Source organism: Geotrypetes seraphini, chromosome 4, assembly GCF_902459505.1.
Source record: "Geotrypetes seraphini chromosome 4, aGeoSer1.1, whole genome shotgun sequence".
Lineage (NCBI taxonomy): Eukaryota > Metazoa > Chordata > Amphibia > Gymnophiona > Dermophiidae > Geotrypetes > Geotrypetes seraphini.
Window position 1 is genome coordinate 233125365 of NC_047087.1, and position 14469 is coordinate 233139833.

General features: G+C 43.8%; 1 protein-coding gene across 1 annotated transcript in view; it reads right to left on the minus strand.

Annotated features, from left to right (window-relative positions):
• Positions 1-270: 270 nt before the first annotated feature.
• Positions 271-14469, minus strand: part of PAOX (polyamine oxidase) — a 45970-nt gene continuing 31771 nt past the window's right edge. The window contains exons 5-7 of the mRNA XM_033942864.1: positions 13776-13888; positions 11875-12032; positions 271-1352 (exon numbers count right to left, since the gene is read on the minus strand). Coding sequence (XP_033798755.1) covers positions 1212-1352; positions 11875-12032; positions 13776-13888 — 412 coding nt within the window. The 3' untranslated portion in view covers positions 271-1211. The remainder of the gene's footprint in view (positions 1353-11874; positions 12033-13775; positions 13889-14469) is intronic.

A 14469-nucleotide genomic window follows, 5' to 3' on the forward strand; every position in this document is an offset into this window, starting at 1 on the left:
GTAATGTTATAAAAATTTGGGGGGTTTGGAGCTTTTCAGTTTTTAGAATTTTGGATAAAGGATTTTATAGCTGTACTCAAATCACTACTTTAAAACATTAAAAAACTGTAAGGTAAGTACTTAGAAATCTACCTGGATAAAGTTGGGATAGACTTTTTACTTTTCCTAACTTTGTGGTCCAAATCATGGCATACAAATAATGGACTTGCTTGTTACACAATTGCACTTTGGTGCAAGATGCTTATCAACAAAATGAAAATATCAATAAGGTTAAGTACAATGTTTTATTTTTGTTTAAATCAATATTGAGATTTATTGAAATTATTAAATAAGTGTATGAAAGAAGGCATACTGAATGGCCACCTGATGACAAATGTTTTCATTATACAGACTTTCAGCCTGTATAAAATAATACATTTATTATTTCCTGTACATTCTGAAATTTACAAACCAGAATGTGGTTTTGTATCATCACTACATGTAATTTTATTTCAGAATTTTTGTTTTCCAATGGCTCTAGCACCCATGATAAATTTGTGAAATGGCAGCCTAGAAAATAAAAGTTTTTTGTACAGTATAGAACCAGTAGTGAAAACATCCTTGCACCTGTTCTGAAGAAATGACATTTTTTTCTATCACTTCAAATTTTGGTGTCTTAGCTAAGAATGAGAAGTGTCATATACCTTTAATGATGATTTTAGTGTTCATGGGAAACTGGGCCAAGATTATCAACTGATCACCTAAAGGTGAAAATTTGCCTATAATTCAACAAAGATCAGCATCATTATTAAAATGCTATTCCATTAGTAGGGTAATTAAAACTCTTGGCAATATCAACACAGTTATAATACATACTGAACTCTGTATTAGAATGAGTGTATTTTGTTGCAAATTTCCATGATTTTCCCATTTTATTTTCACTCAAAAGTAGCGACTTGAACAATTTTTGCAAAATGTGAAGATCTTCAGAGGCTTACTGAAAATAATGCATTACTGTTTAACATTCATAGAGTGCATGGGATTAAACTTTAATTTGAACTGTATTTCCCATTTAGCAGAATTCTAATTAAAATATTAATTGTTCAAACTTGGAAAGCAGTTTAAAAACAAAACAAGGAATAAAAATAAAAAAAACAAATTAATTAATTTTGGGTTTCTTTCAGCTCTCAAAAACTCATGGTAAGAGATGGAACAAATGTGGCAAGCTGTTTTCAGAGATTTGATTTGCAACACTGTACATCTTGCAGACAGATAAGACGTTCTGCTTCTCTCCTGCCAGAAAGTAATGCCCCATGCGTGGTGGAATAAAAGGTTCGGTGTGTGGCCTCTCCAGCAAAAAGAACCTGCAAAGGCTAAAAAGAAAACAAAAGGACATGTATTAGAACATAGCTATAGAGTTTACTTTAAGGTATAGTCTTTTTTTTTTAAATAATCTTTATTCATTTTAAAACATTTTCAATAAGTGGAAACAACATAGATTATACATTTAACACTTTAGATATCACTTACATTTTTACAAGATTCATATAGATCATTACCCTCCTCCCACCCATCCTAATCTTTATCATTAAATAATTATAAAATTTTATCATAGATTCAGAGATATATTATACATATTTTAAACATGTTATACATATGATCAATCAGACTTATTTATCAAACCTCAAAAATATCACCCTTCCCCCCTATTATCATCTGTATAAATAATCAATTAAAAGACCTTATAATCCTCCCCCCCTCCCCCCGGATGCGCATTTTATCTAACAACAAAAATCATAACTATAATAATTCTACAAAAGATGACAATGGGCCCCAAATTAATTTAAAGTTTTTTGTATTCCCTAACAAATCAGCGTTCATTTTCTCATATTTGTAAATTAGACATAAACTTGCCCACCAGAATGTAAAGTTGAGATGATCCCAGTTTTTCCAGTTTTGTGAAATCATTTGTATAGCTGTACTAGTCATAATTAATAAGAGATATCTTTTATATCTATCTAGGGTAGGAAAATGATTTTATTTTCAATTTAGTGATTGAAATGTGCCAGTTTTGAGAAAGAAAAGATATTGAACTTTAAATGTGAGTGCTGCAGAAAAAAATAGAGTACTTGGAGGGCCGCAGAAAAAAATAGTTAATGTCTTATTAAAGAAATGACAATTTTGCATGAGGTAAAACTCTTTATAGTTTATATATCTTTCCTTTTAACTGTTAAAGGAAAGTTTTATAAACTATAAAGAGTTTTACTTCATGCAAAATTGTCATTTCTTTAATAAGGCATTAACTATTTTTCTGCGGCCCTCCAAGTACCTACAAACCCAAAATGTGGCCCTGCAAAGGGTTTGAGTTTGAGACCACTGATCTAGGGGATCCTTGATATGTAAAATGGTACCACAAATTACTATTTCATAAATTAATGGAATCTCAGATTCTAAAATATTATTAATATGTCCCTAAAATGATTTCCAGAAAATCAGTATCATAGGGCAATAAAACAGTAAATGATCTAATGTTCCTATGTCTAGATGACAGTGCCAGCATCTATTAGATCTAGAGTTATCTAACTTATTCAATCTAATTGGGGTCCAAAAAGAACGATGTAACAAAAAGAACCAAGTTTGTTTCATAGATGCTGATGCTGTACACTTCATCCTCTAAGACCAAATACGTGGCCATCGAGATGCAGAAATATACTGCTTAATCTCAATGCTCCAAATGTCTCTAAGAGTGTTTTTGGGTTTCTTATTCATAAGTTCAGATATTAATTTATACCACTTGGCGGCTTGATGCCTTAGCATGTCTGCCTGAAAACATAGGAATTGCAGGCTATTAAAATTTTTCAAGTTATACCATTCGGGGAACCCTTTCTGAATAGCCTGCTTCAGTTGCAACCATTTATAAAATTGAAATTTTGAGATACCAAATGATTGTTGCAACCGTGAAAAATCCAGCAGTACCTTTCTTACTTATAATTTTAATGCATCCTAATGTATATTTTCTGTAAACCGCTTAGAACCTAACGGATTAGTGGTATATAAGAAATAAATTACATTACATTACATTTTCCATGTGAAATAACATCCTCTAATGTTTTTATGCCTACTTGCATCCAATCCTTCCAGGCAATTTTAGATCCGCCTATTTGTATCTTGGAGTTCAGCCATAGGGATTGACACAAAGACTGTTCTATAGGAATTTTAGTTAACTTATTAATATTTCTCAGGGTCTTCCAAGTATCCAAAATAATGTTATTATCTTTAGCATAACTGGGTAGTTTAATGTCCAACACATGAGACAGATGCATTGGGGACATAATTTTCTATTCCAAAACTAACCAATCTGGATAATGTTCCATGAGGTCAGGCAGGATCCAATACATACTCTGACGGAGAATATAGGCCTGATGATACCTATAGAAATTTGGAAAATTTACTCCTCCCTCCACAATTATTTTTTGTAGAGATACTAAAGCGATCCTAGAAGTTTTTCCCTCCAAACAAAATTGATAAGAATACTATTCAATTTCTTGTAAAAAGATCCTTGAAAATAAATTTGTAGCATTCCCATTTGGTAATAAACCACAGGCAAAATCATCATTTTAACTGTTTGGACTTTCCCCCACCAAGACAAATGTAGCGGATTCCATTGCTCACACATTTCCTGTAATCTTTATCAATAAATATTTTTCATTTACTTTCATTGTCGCTTCCAGTGTCTTATATATCCATATTCCTAAATATTTTATACCATCTTTCCAAAGAAAAGGGTACTGATCAAACAACCCTTTTTGACAATGTACATTACGTGGAAGAATTTCTGATTTACTCCAATTTATTTTATATCCTGAAAATTTCCCAAATTTTTCAATCAAATCCAGTAAATGTGGAATAGTAGATTCAGGATTCCTCAAATGAAACAAAATATCATCTGCATATGCAGAAACTTTGTATTCCCGACTAGCATAAGGAATACCTTGAATCTCATCTGCTAGTTGAATAGCCAAGAGTAAGGGTTCCAATACAATATCAAACAGCAGAGGAGATAAGGGACATCTTGTTGAACTCCCTTCTTTAGACCAAAACCATCTGAGAAAGTATTATTTATATACAATCTGGCCTTAGGAGAGCTATACAAAGCTTTGATCATTTGAATAAATCCAGAACCCACTCCAAACCAATCCATTGCTTGGTACATAAAAGTCCATTCTACACAATCAAATGCCTTCTCTGCATCCAAAGATACAGAGAATGCTGGATTTTCCATGGATTTTGTTAAGGTTAATATATGAAGAGCCAACCTGGTATTATGTGAAGAATGTCTGTGAGCAACAAACCCAGTTTGGTGCATACCTTTTGTTGCAAGCTGATCCATAGGCAGTGGAACGCTTTTTTGTTTGGGGGGGCCCAAAAGCTCTGCCTTACATCCTGCCCTAGACCTGCCCAAGCTCCGCCTCAGACCTCACCCCCATAAAGCAATGTTACTTACCGTAACAGTTGTTATCCAGGGACAGCAGGCAGCTATTCTCACTAGTGGGTGATGTCATCCGACAGAGCCCCGATACGGACATCTTGCAAGCATGTCTTGCTTGAAGAAACTCAGAAGTTTCGAGATGCCCGCACCGCGCATGCGCCAGTGCCTTCCCGCCCGATGTACCGGGCGTGTCTCCTCAGTTCAGGTAGCTAGCCTGAGAAGCCAACCCAGGGGAGGTGGGTGGGACGTGAGAATAGCTGCCTGCTGTCCCTGGATAACAACTGTTACGGTAAGTAACATTGCTTTATCCCAGGACAAGCAGGCAGGTATTCTCACTAGTGGGTGACCTCCAAGCTAATCCCAATGGGATGGTGGGAGAGTTGGCAACTTAAGAGAACAAATTTTGTAACACTGTTTGGCCAAACTGTCCATCCCGTCTGGAGAAAGTATCCAGACAATAATGAGAGGTGAATGTATGAACCGAGGACCAAGTGGCAGCCTTACAAATCTCCTCAATCGGTGTCGATCTGAGGAAGGCAACAGAGGCTGCCATTGCTCTGACCTTATGGGCTGTGACCTTACAGGGAAGGGATAATCCAGCCTGGGCATAGCAGGAAGAGATACAAGCCGCCATCCAGTTGGAGATGGTGCGCTTCGATACAGGTCGTCCCAACTTGTTTGGATCAAAGGAGACGAAAAGTTGAGGAGCAGTTCTGTGTGGCTTTGTGCGATCCAAGTAGAAAGCTAAAGCACGTTTACAGTCCAGAGTGTGTAAAGCAGATTCTCCAGGGTGAGAATGAGGCTTTGGAAAGAACACTGGAAGCACGATGGATTGGTTGAGGTGAAATTCAGAGACCACTTTAGGCAAGAATTTTGGATGAGTACGAAGAACCACCTTGTCATGATGGAATACAGTGAACGGTGGATCCGCCACTAGGGCCTGAAGCTCACTGACCCTGCGAGCAGACGTGAGGGCCACCAGAAAAACCACCTTCCAGGTGAGATACTTAAGTGGAGCCTTGTTGAGAGGTTCAAACGGAGGCTTCATGAGATGAGACAGGACAACATTGAGATCCCAAACCATAGGAGGAAGTTTGATAGGAGGGTTGACATGAAAAAGTCCTTTCATAAATTTGGAAACCACAGGATGAGCAGACAAAGGTTTCCCCTGTAGAGGCTGATGGAAAGCCGCAATAGCACTCAGGTGGACTCGTATAGAGGTAGACTTGAGATCAGACTGAGACAGGTGTAGAAGATAGTCCAACACAGAAGATAGGGAAGCTCGCTGAGGCTCCGTGGCATTGGAAATACACCAGGAAGAAAATCTAGTCCATTTTTGGGAATAGCATTGTCGAGTAGCAGGCTTCCTGGAAGCCTCCAAGACCTCCCTCACTGCTTGAGAGAACTGGTGAGGAGTTACGTTGAAAGGAACCAAGCTGTCAGGTGGAGGGACTGCAGGTTGGGATGAAGTAGTGAACCTTGATGTTGAGTAAGTAGTGAAGGAAACACTGGAAGAAGTACTGGCTCCCTGCTGCTTAGTTGAAGTAGAAGGGAGTACCAAGGTTGTCTGGGCCACCGAGGAGCAATCAGAATCATGGTGGCATGGTCTGATCTCAACTTGACCAGAGTCTTTTGAATGAGAGGAAATGGAGGAAACGCATAAAGGAAGCGATTCCCCCAATCCAGTAGAAAGGCATCTGCCTTGAGGCGATGAGGAGTGTAGATCCTGGAGCAAAACTGAGGCAGTTTGAAGTTGTGGGGGGCTGCAAAGAGGTCTATCAGAGGCGTTCCCCACTGTGCAAAGATCTGATGAAGGGGGTCGGAGTGGAGCGTCCATTCGTGAAGCTGGAGAAGACGACTCAATTTGTCTGCCAAGACGTTGTCCTTCCCCTGAATGTAGACAGCTTTGAGGAAGGCGTTGTGGCGAACAGCCCAATCCCAGACTCGAAGAGCTTCCTGGCATAGAGGGGCCGAGCCCGTGCCCCCTTGTTTGTTGACATAATACATGGCGACCTGATTGTCTGTGCGAATAAGGACCACCATGTCGTGAAGCAGATGTTGAAAAGCTTGGAGAGCATTGAAGATGGCTCTGAGCTCCAGAAGATTGATTTGATGGAGTCGTTCCGCACTGGTCCAGAACCCCTGAGTGCGAAGACCATCCAGATGAGCCCCCCAGGCATAGTTCGAAGAATCGGTCGTGAGAACTTTCTGGTGGGGAGGAGAGTGAAACAGCAAACCTCTGGATAGATTCGAAGAGGTCATCCACCAGAGAAGAGACTGCCGTAGAGCAGGAGTGACTACAATGTGACGGGATAACGGGTCGGACACCTGAGTCCACTGAGATGCCAGGGTCCATTGAGGAATTCTGAGATGTAGTCTGGCAAAAGGCGTCACATGAACTGTAGATGCCATGTGGCCCAAGAGGACCATCATGTGTCTCGCTGAGATGGATTGGCGAGAAGACACCGACTGGCAGAGTAGAAGGAGAGCATCCATGCGTTGAGGAGGAAGGAATGCTCGAAGTTGAATGGTATCCAGGACCGCCCCGATAAAGGGGAGAGACTGGGTGGGCTGAAGATGTGACTTGGGAAAGTTGATCTCGAAGCCCAAGCTCTGCAGGAAACAAATGGTAGTCAAGGTCGCCGAAATGACCCCTGGAGCCGACGGGGCCTTGATGAGCCAGTTGTCGAGGTATGGAAACACCTGAAGACCCATGTTCCGGAGTGCAGCGGCCACCACCACCAGACACTTCATGAAGACTCTGGGAGACGAGGAAAGGCCGAATGGAAGCACTCGATACTGCAGATGTAGATGTCCCACCCGAAATCTGAGGAACTTGCGGGAGGCCGGATGAATAGGGATGTGAGTGTAGGCCTCCTTGAGATCCAGAGAGCATAACCAATCGTTCTGCTCGAGGAGGGGATAGAGAGAAGCAAGGGTCAGCATACGGAACTTCTCCTTGACCAAAAACTTGTTGAGGACTCGAAGGTCCAAAATGGGACGCAGATTGCCCGTCTTCTTCGGGACAAGGAAGTACCGGGAGTAAAACCCCCGGTTTTGCTGATCTAATGGAACCGGCTCGACAGCCCGAAGCCGAAGCAGAGCCTGAGCCTCCTGAAGGAGAAGAGCGGTCTGCGTCAAGTTTGAAGGATACTCTCTTGGCGGGTGGTCCGGGGGGACCCGTTGGAAATGAAGAGAGTATCCTTCTCTTACGATGGTAAGGACCCAAAGGTCCGTGGTGATGGTCTCCCATCGATGACAAAAATGATGGAGACGACCCCCAATGGGAAAAACGGGGGGAGACAGAACGAGGTCGGTTATGCTCCCTGGAAGAGAGTCAAAAAGGCTGAGTAGCCTTGGGTGCAGCCGGCATCTGAGGCTTCTGCTGAGGCTTCTGGGGAGGCTGTCTCTTCGCAGGTTGCCTCGCAGGAGGAGCTTGCCTCGGCTGATAACGCCGCTGGTAAATCAAAGGCGGCCTAGTGGGACGAGACTGTTGAGGCTTGGGTTTAGGCCGTAGGATAGACTGGAAGGACTTCTCATGATCCGAAAGCTTCTTAGTAACAGTCTCGATAGACTCATCGAACAGATCCGCCCCCGCACAAGGCTCATTTGCAAGCCTGTCTTGGAGGTTCGGATCCATATCAATCGTACGAAGCCATGCCAGGCGACGCATGGCCACCGAACAGGCAGCAGCCCGTGCCGAGAGCTCGAAGGCATCGTAGGAGGATTGCATCAGCTGGAGGCGTAACTGGGAAAGGGTCGCCACCATCTCTTCAAACTCGAATCGAGCCTGAGCATCGATAAAAGGTATGAACTTGCGGAGCACCGGCAAGAAGAAGTCCAAATATGAAGAAAAGAAGAAATTGTAATTGAGCACTCGAGACGCCATCATAGAGTTCTGGTAGATACGTCTACCAAACTTATCCATCGTCCTTCCTTCTCGGCCCGGTGGTACTGAGGCGTAAACCTGGGAGGGATGAGATCATTTGAGGGAGAACTCGACCAGGAGGGACTGATGAGAGAGTTGCGCCCCCTCAAACCCTTTGTGGTGGACGATGCGGTATCGAGCATCCAACTTGCTGGGAACTGCAGGGATGGAATATGGTGTTTCAAAACAGCGCATGAAAGTCTGTTCAAGCAGTTTATGCAGAGGAAGCCGGAGCGACTCCGCCGGAGGGTGAGGCAAGTGCATGGTGTCCAGATACTCCTTGGAATATCGAGAACCAGTGTCCAAAGTTACATCCAAGTCATCCGCCATTTGTCGGAGGAAGGAAGAAAAGGACAGTTGGTCCGCCAGCACCGGCCGGCGAGACGGACTAGAAGAAGTGGAAGCCTCCGGGTCCAGAGAGAGCTGGGAGCGGCAAGGAGAATAGGAGGTAGATGGTTCCTCATACTCCGGTCCCTCAGGCGGGGATAAATCCGACGAGGAGTATCCCATACGCTGCATCTTCTTTTGCGGAGACACTTCCGAATGACGTGAGGAGTGTCGAGACGAGTGTCGAGATCGATGCCCCTCCCGGTGTCGAGATGGAGAACGAGACCTCCTATGCATCGCACGGTCCCCCGAAGCCTCCACGGAATGGATGGGACTAGATGCAGTGGATCGTAGATGTGGCAAGGATGCGGACTCACGCGATGCCACCCAGGCCTGGTATGGAGTGCGGAAGAACTCTTCTTGCGATGCGGTATGCCCAGGACTCTGATTATCAGGGGCTGGCATAGTACTCTGATGGCGAGGAGGCGTGATGGGCTCCAAAGGCGGCATATCACTAAAGGAAGCCCGCCTCGAGGCTCCCGCCGCCCTCCGCCGATCCTCCTCGTCGAGCAGAGAGATCGAACGACGAGGAGGAGGGGGAAGGGGCGGTCCGCCCCCCAGGACCGGGACCTCACCCTGAATGGAGGCGATAAGCCGGGGTCCCATAGACTGCATAAGCTCGACAAACTGAGCTTCCAGCAGGGATCGCAGCGAAGCCGATATGGAGGGATCCGTACCGAAAGGGGGTCCTCCAGCACGGTCTTCGCGCTCCTTTGCGGCCAAGTGTTTCTGCTTGCTAGTTTTAGGCACTTTGATGACCACCGGAGGGACAGTGGAAGGCGGTACCTGAGCCGAGGAGACGGGGACAGGCACCGGTGTCGAACTCGAGGCTGAAGTCGGTGTGAACGATGCCGGCTTCACAAGGCCAGATGCAGGAGTCGTCGATGCAGGTTTCGCACGGACCAGCGAAACATCAGTAGAAGTGGAAGCAGACGGCTCCTTAGCAGTCTCCATCTTAAACATCGACTCCCAGAGCAAGCAGCGCCGTTTAAACGAGCGCGCAGTAAGCGTGGAACAAGGCCGGCACGATTTCGGTATGTGTTCTGGACCAAGACACTGAAGACAGCGTCGATGCGGGTCCGTCAACGAAATCGCACGCTGGCACTTGCTGCACTTTTTAAAACCAGTGATTGGCCGGGACATAGGCCGGAAAATCGTCGCCGCAAGGTCGAAGGCGCTGGGCCTAAGCCACGAGGCCGGCCCGGCCGAACCGCCGGAAGAAATAATTTTAACTTTTTTTTTTTTGAAAAGAAATACTAAGTTAAAGTAGAAATAAACAAATAAACAAATCACGTGGTACAAAGAAGGCAAATTTTACTGAAATTCAGTCAGCGCAGAATGAAGTGAAACTTCTCAGCTCCGCGGAAAGAAAAGAACTGAGGAGACACGCCCGGTACATCGGGCGGGAAGGCACTGGCGCATGCGCGGTGCGGGCATCTCGAAACTTCTGAGTTTCTTCAAGCAAGACATGCTTGCAAGATGTCCGTATCGGGGCTCTGTCGGATGACATCACCCACTAGTGAGAATACCTGCCTGCTTGTCCTGGGATAATAATAATACTAATTGTAATTGTACTAATTGTAAATTGTAATTGTTAATTTTTTCATATACACACATTATAATCTTATTAACGATGCATAATGGTAACCATAAAATTAAACTACACAAATAACACTATTTTCCCCCTCCCCAACCTTGCACAGCATTCCTTCCTCTTTCTTCCACCTCCATGTGCAACGTCTCCCTCTATCTCACTGTCCACCATCTCTCTCTCTCTCTTTCTCATTCCCTCTCTTGCTTCAAAGAGAATGAACCCATGTAACCCAGCATTTAATTTCTCTATTTCTTTCTCTCTCCCTCCAACAAGTCCAATATCTCTTTCTTCCCTTCCACTCCCTCCTTCCAAGTCTGACATCTCTCCTCCTCCCCTAGTCTACATCTCCTCCATCTTTCCCTGTCCATCTCTTCTCTCCCTCCTCTTCTCTCCCTGAGCTGTCCATCTCTCCCTCCTCCTTCTGCCTACTCTTTCCCTTTCCCAATTTTGACCTTTCCATGAAATCTCTTTCTCCCTTTCCCCATTTTGCCCCTCCACATCCATTTCTCCCTTCCCCCTCTGCCTTCCCCATGTCCATCTCTCCCCCTCTTGTTTCCTCTGTCCTCCTCCAAATTCATCTCTCATTGTTCCCCTTCTGCCGCCTCTGTCACTTCTTCCTGTCCTCCTTCTACCCCCTCTGCGTCACCAAGTCCATCTTTTCCTGTCCCTCACAAATCTGATATCTTTCCCTCCCTCCCTTACTCCATTCCTCACATCTCTCCCTCCTTCCCTCATTTGAATCCAACATCTCTCCCTTCCCTCACTCTCTCCCCCAAGCCCTATATGCTCCCTCTCTACCTTCTACTCCTCCCTTGAATTTGAAATGTCTCAGGTGGGACCTTATTTTTAGGGCACTCTGGTAGAAGAGACACCTTGCTCCTGGCCAGCGTGCCTGATGGTCGGCTTTCTCTGCTGCATCCTTTTGCTGACATCTACTCTTCCCCACCTCCACTGTCTACCTTTTTAAATTTCTAGCAAAAGCACAGCGCCGCCCTGCCACCAGCTCCGGCATATTTCCTCCACTGTGGCCTGCCCTAGTGGAAACAGGAAGTTGTCAGAGAGAGCGGGTTGCAGTAGAGGGAAGACGGTGGAGTTGGTGGCAGGGCAGCGCTGTGCTTTTACTAGAAATTTTAAAAGGTAGACACGCGGCCCGGGTGGGGGGGGGGGAAAATTGAGTAGATGTCGGAGAAGAGGCATGGCAGAGACAGCTAACCAGCAGGCACACTGGCCGGTAGCAAGATGCCTTTTTCTTCCTCGCAGGATCCCCTTCTGACCCTGTTACAATACTACCAGCAATTTTGGGGGAGGCCATAGCCCCTGTGGCTTCCCCTGTTCCGATAGCTATGAGCTGATACATTGTGAGTATACGAATCTCAAAATAGATTTTAAAAAATAGCATATCTTGCAAGTCAATATTTGTATTGCTAAAGAAGAGAGATGCACAAACCTTGGGGCATATGTTTACCCCACCTTATACACAGAAAAGCAAATAATTACCTTGGACTCAGTTGGCCCTTCAGGAAGTGGCTCAGCAATTGTGTCAATGTCATCTCCTGAACATCCAACTGCCACATAACTATATGAGCCTTTAGTGTACATACTGCTGTGCCATTTGGTTCTCAGAATATTTATGGGTGGTGGAATCTTTGGATTTCCTAAACCAAAGAAATAATACAAATGAGGAAGCATTTTATAACTTTAAACTCAGTCTTTCCAAGCTTAGGGACCCTTTTATAAAGCTGCATTATGCGCTAATAATGCAACTTAGAATGGCCTAATGAGGAATGTGCTCAGGCATCCTGTGATAAGTGTCATATTAGTGTGCACTAATCCACACCCTAAAAAGGTTTTCTATTTTTTTCAGGAGGGGCATTCCTGAGCTAATCAGTGCACGATTGCCCCATAAGCCCTTACCACTCATGTGATAATTTTTATTAATGGTCATGCACTAATGGCAACATTAACACATAACCTAAAACTAGTTACCCCAGCAGCATATAATATAATCAGGAAAATAGTATATAATACTGCTCATACTGGACAATACATATCTGTATTAGAGGCCCAACATACTTGAAGGGCTCTGGCCTCAGAATCGGAGCCTACGCACAGCAGTGAATCACAAACTGAGAAGATCCGCGTAGTTAATACAGCTCCTGCTCCAATCATTGGCCAGTAATTTAATCTTTTTTTGAAAAAATTTTTAATAAAGCAATTTAATGAAGCTAAAACCCTTTCAACTTTAAAGGGGTATTATACATATGTAGTAGCCAGGATTTGAAAAAAATGTGAGACCAAAAAGACTTATCTCAGAACTTGACTTGTCTTTATACCATGTTCAGTCACCAGTGTCTAATTTGCTGACGCGGCCACGTTTCGCGGGAATTTTTATCGTTTGAATGGCAACATTTCTATTAGAGTATATTGTGATGAATGAATGATGACGTGGGTGCGTGTTGTTACGTTATGACGTCACGAGTACGCTATAAAATTGTGGTTGCTGCCATCTTGATACGGTTTGAAAATCTGTGATCGAGTGAATTGATGTGAGTGTTAGTTTACTGTTATGTGTTTTGGTGGGTTTTGAAAGTGTGAATGCTCTAATTCTTTTTCTGATTTTTTAGTGAGCCTGTGGTCTGATTTTTTAGTGGTCCTGGTGACCCTGACGCAGCGGATGATAAAAATTCCCGCGAAACGTGGCCGCGTCGGCAAATTAGACACTGGTGACTGAACATGGTATAAAGACAAGTCAAGTTCTGAGATAAGTCTTTTTGGTCTCACATTTTTTCAAATCCTGGCTACTACATATGTATAATACCCCTTTAAAGTTGAAAGGGTTTTAGCTTCATTAAATTGCTTTATTAAAAATTTTTTCAAAAAAAGATTAAATTACTGGCCAATGATTGGAGCAGGAGCTGTATTAACTACGCGGATCTTCTCAGTTTGTGATTCACTGCTGTGCGTAGGCTCCGATTCTGAGGCCAGAGCCCTTCAAGTATGTTGGGCCTCTAATACAGATATGTATTGTCCAGTATGAGCAGTATTATATACTATTTTCCTGATAACATTAGCACATAGCCATTAATACAAAAATAGAAAATGGGACATTTTAAGGTTGTGGCAAAAATAGCCTTAGCACACAGGAAAAACCCACGCAACATTGCGCTAAGGCCACTTTTTGCCACAGCTAGCTCACAAGATACATTTCTGAAAATGACATTTTAATGGTATGGACATTTCTACATGTGGGAAAGGTTTCATCCAATTAGGTTTATCAGCTTACATAAAACAGTGGCTACCACTGAAGCCCTTTTTATCTATAGTCATTCAGGTTGCTACAGAAAATAAATCTTTCCTCTTATAAATGGCCAAAGGATAAAAGTCTTTGTCATAAATACCTGTGAAGCGTCGAAAGACCTCAGTTAATGAAGTCACTATTTCAGCATCTGTCAGCGTTTCCATGAATTCAGCCTCATTTCCAGCAAGAAAACTACATAGAACATGGCCATACCTATATAGAGGAGTAGAGGTTAAAGATTAAAGGATTCTCAGCTTCTATCATTAAGAACCACAAAATAAAAATATTTAATGAAGTGTGCTGTGAAATGCAGATTACAGAATGACACGGGGACCCACGGTAAATCCAAAGTTACTGCCCTGCAGGAGCAGTTAAAAGCCTTGCTCCAATGGTAATAAAAACTGATTGCTACAGGTTGGCCCATCTATGCCTCCTGTCCCACCTTGTGCTTTTCAGTATCTTAGGAGCTTCAGCGACTGAAGAACAAATTTCACAGGCCTTCTCTGGAATCTTCCTTCAACCGAGTCCCTCCTTTTGATGTAACTTCCAGAAGGAGGGACTCAGTTAAAGGCCCCGGAGCAGGCCTGTGAAGTCTTTTCTTAGGTCCCTGAAGCTCCTAAAGTACTGAAAGGCACAAGGGGATGTGGAGAGGGAGGTATAGAAGCCAACTCACAGGTACAGGGGTCACAGGGTTTTTTTTAACTTTTTTTAACCATGGGGGAGAAGGTTTGCTGGGGCTGCTGGATCTGCGGGAGTAGAGTGCTGGCTGATTCCAGAGCTGGAGCTGAAGGAAG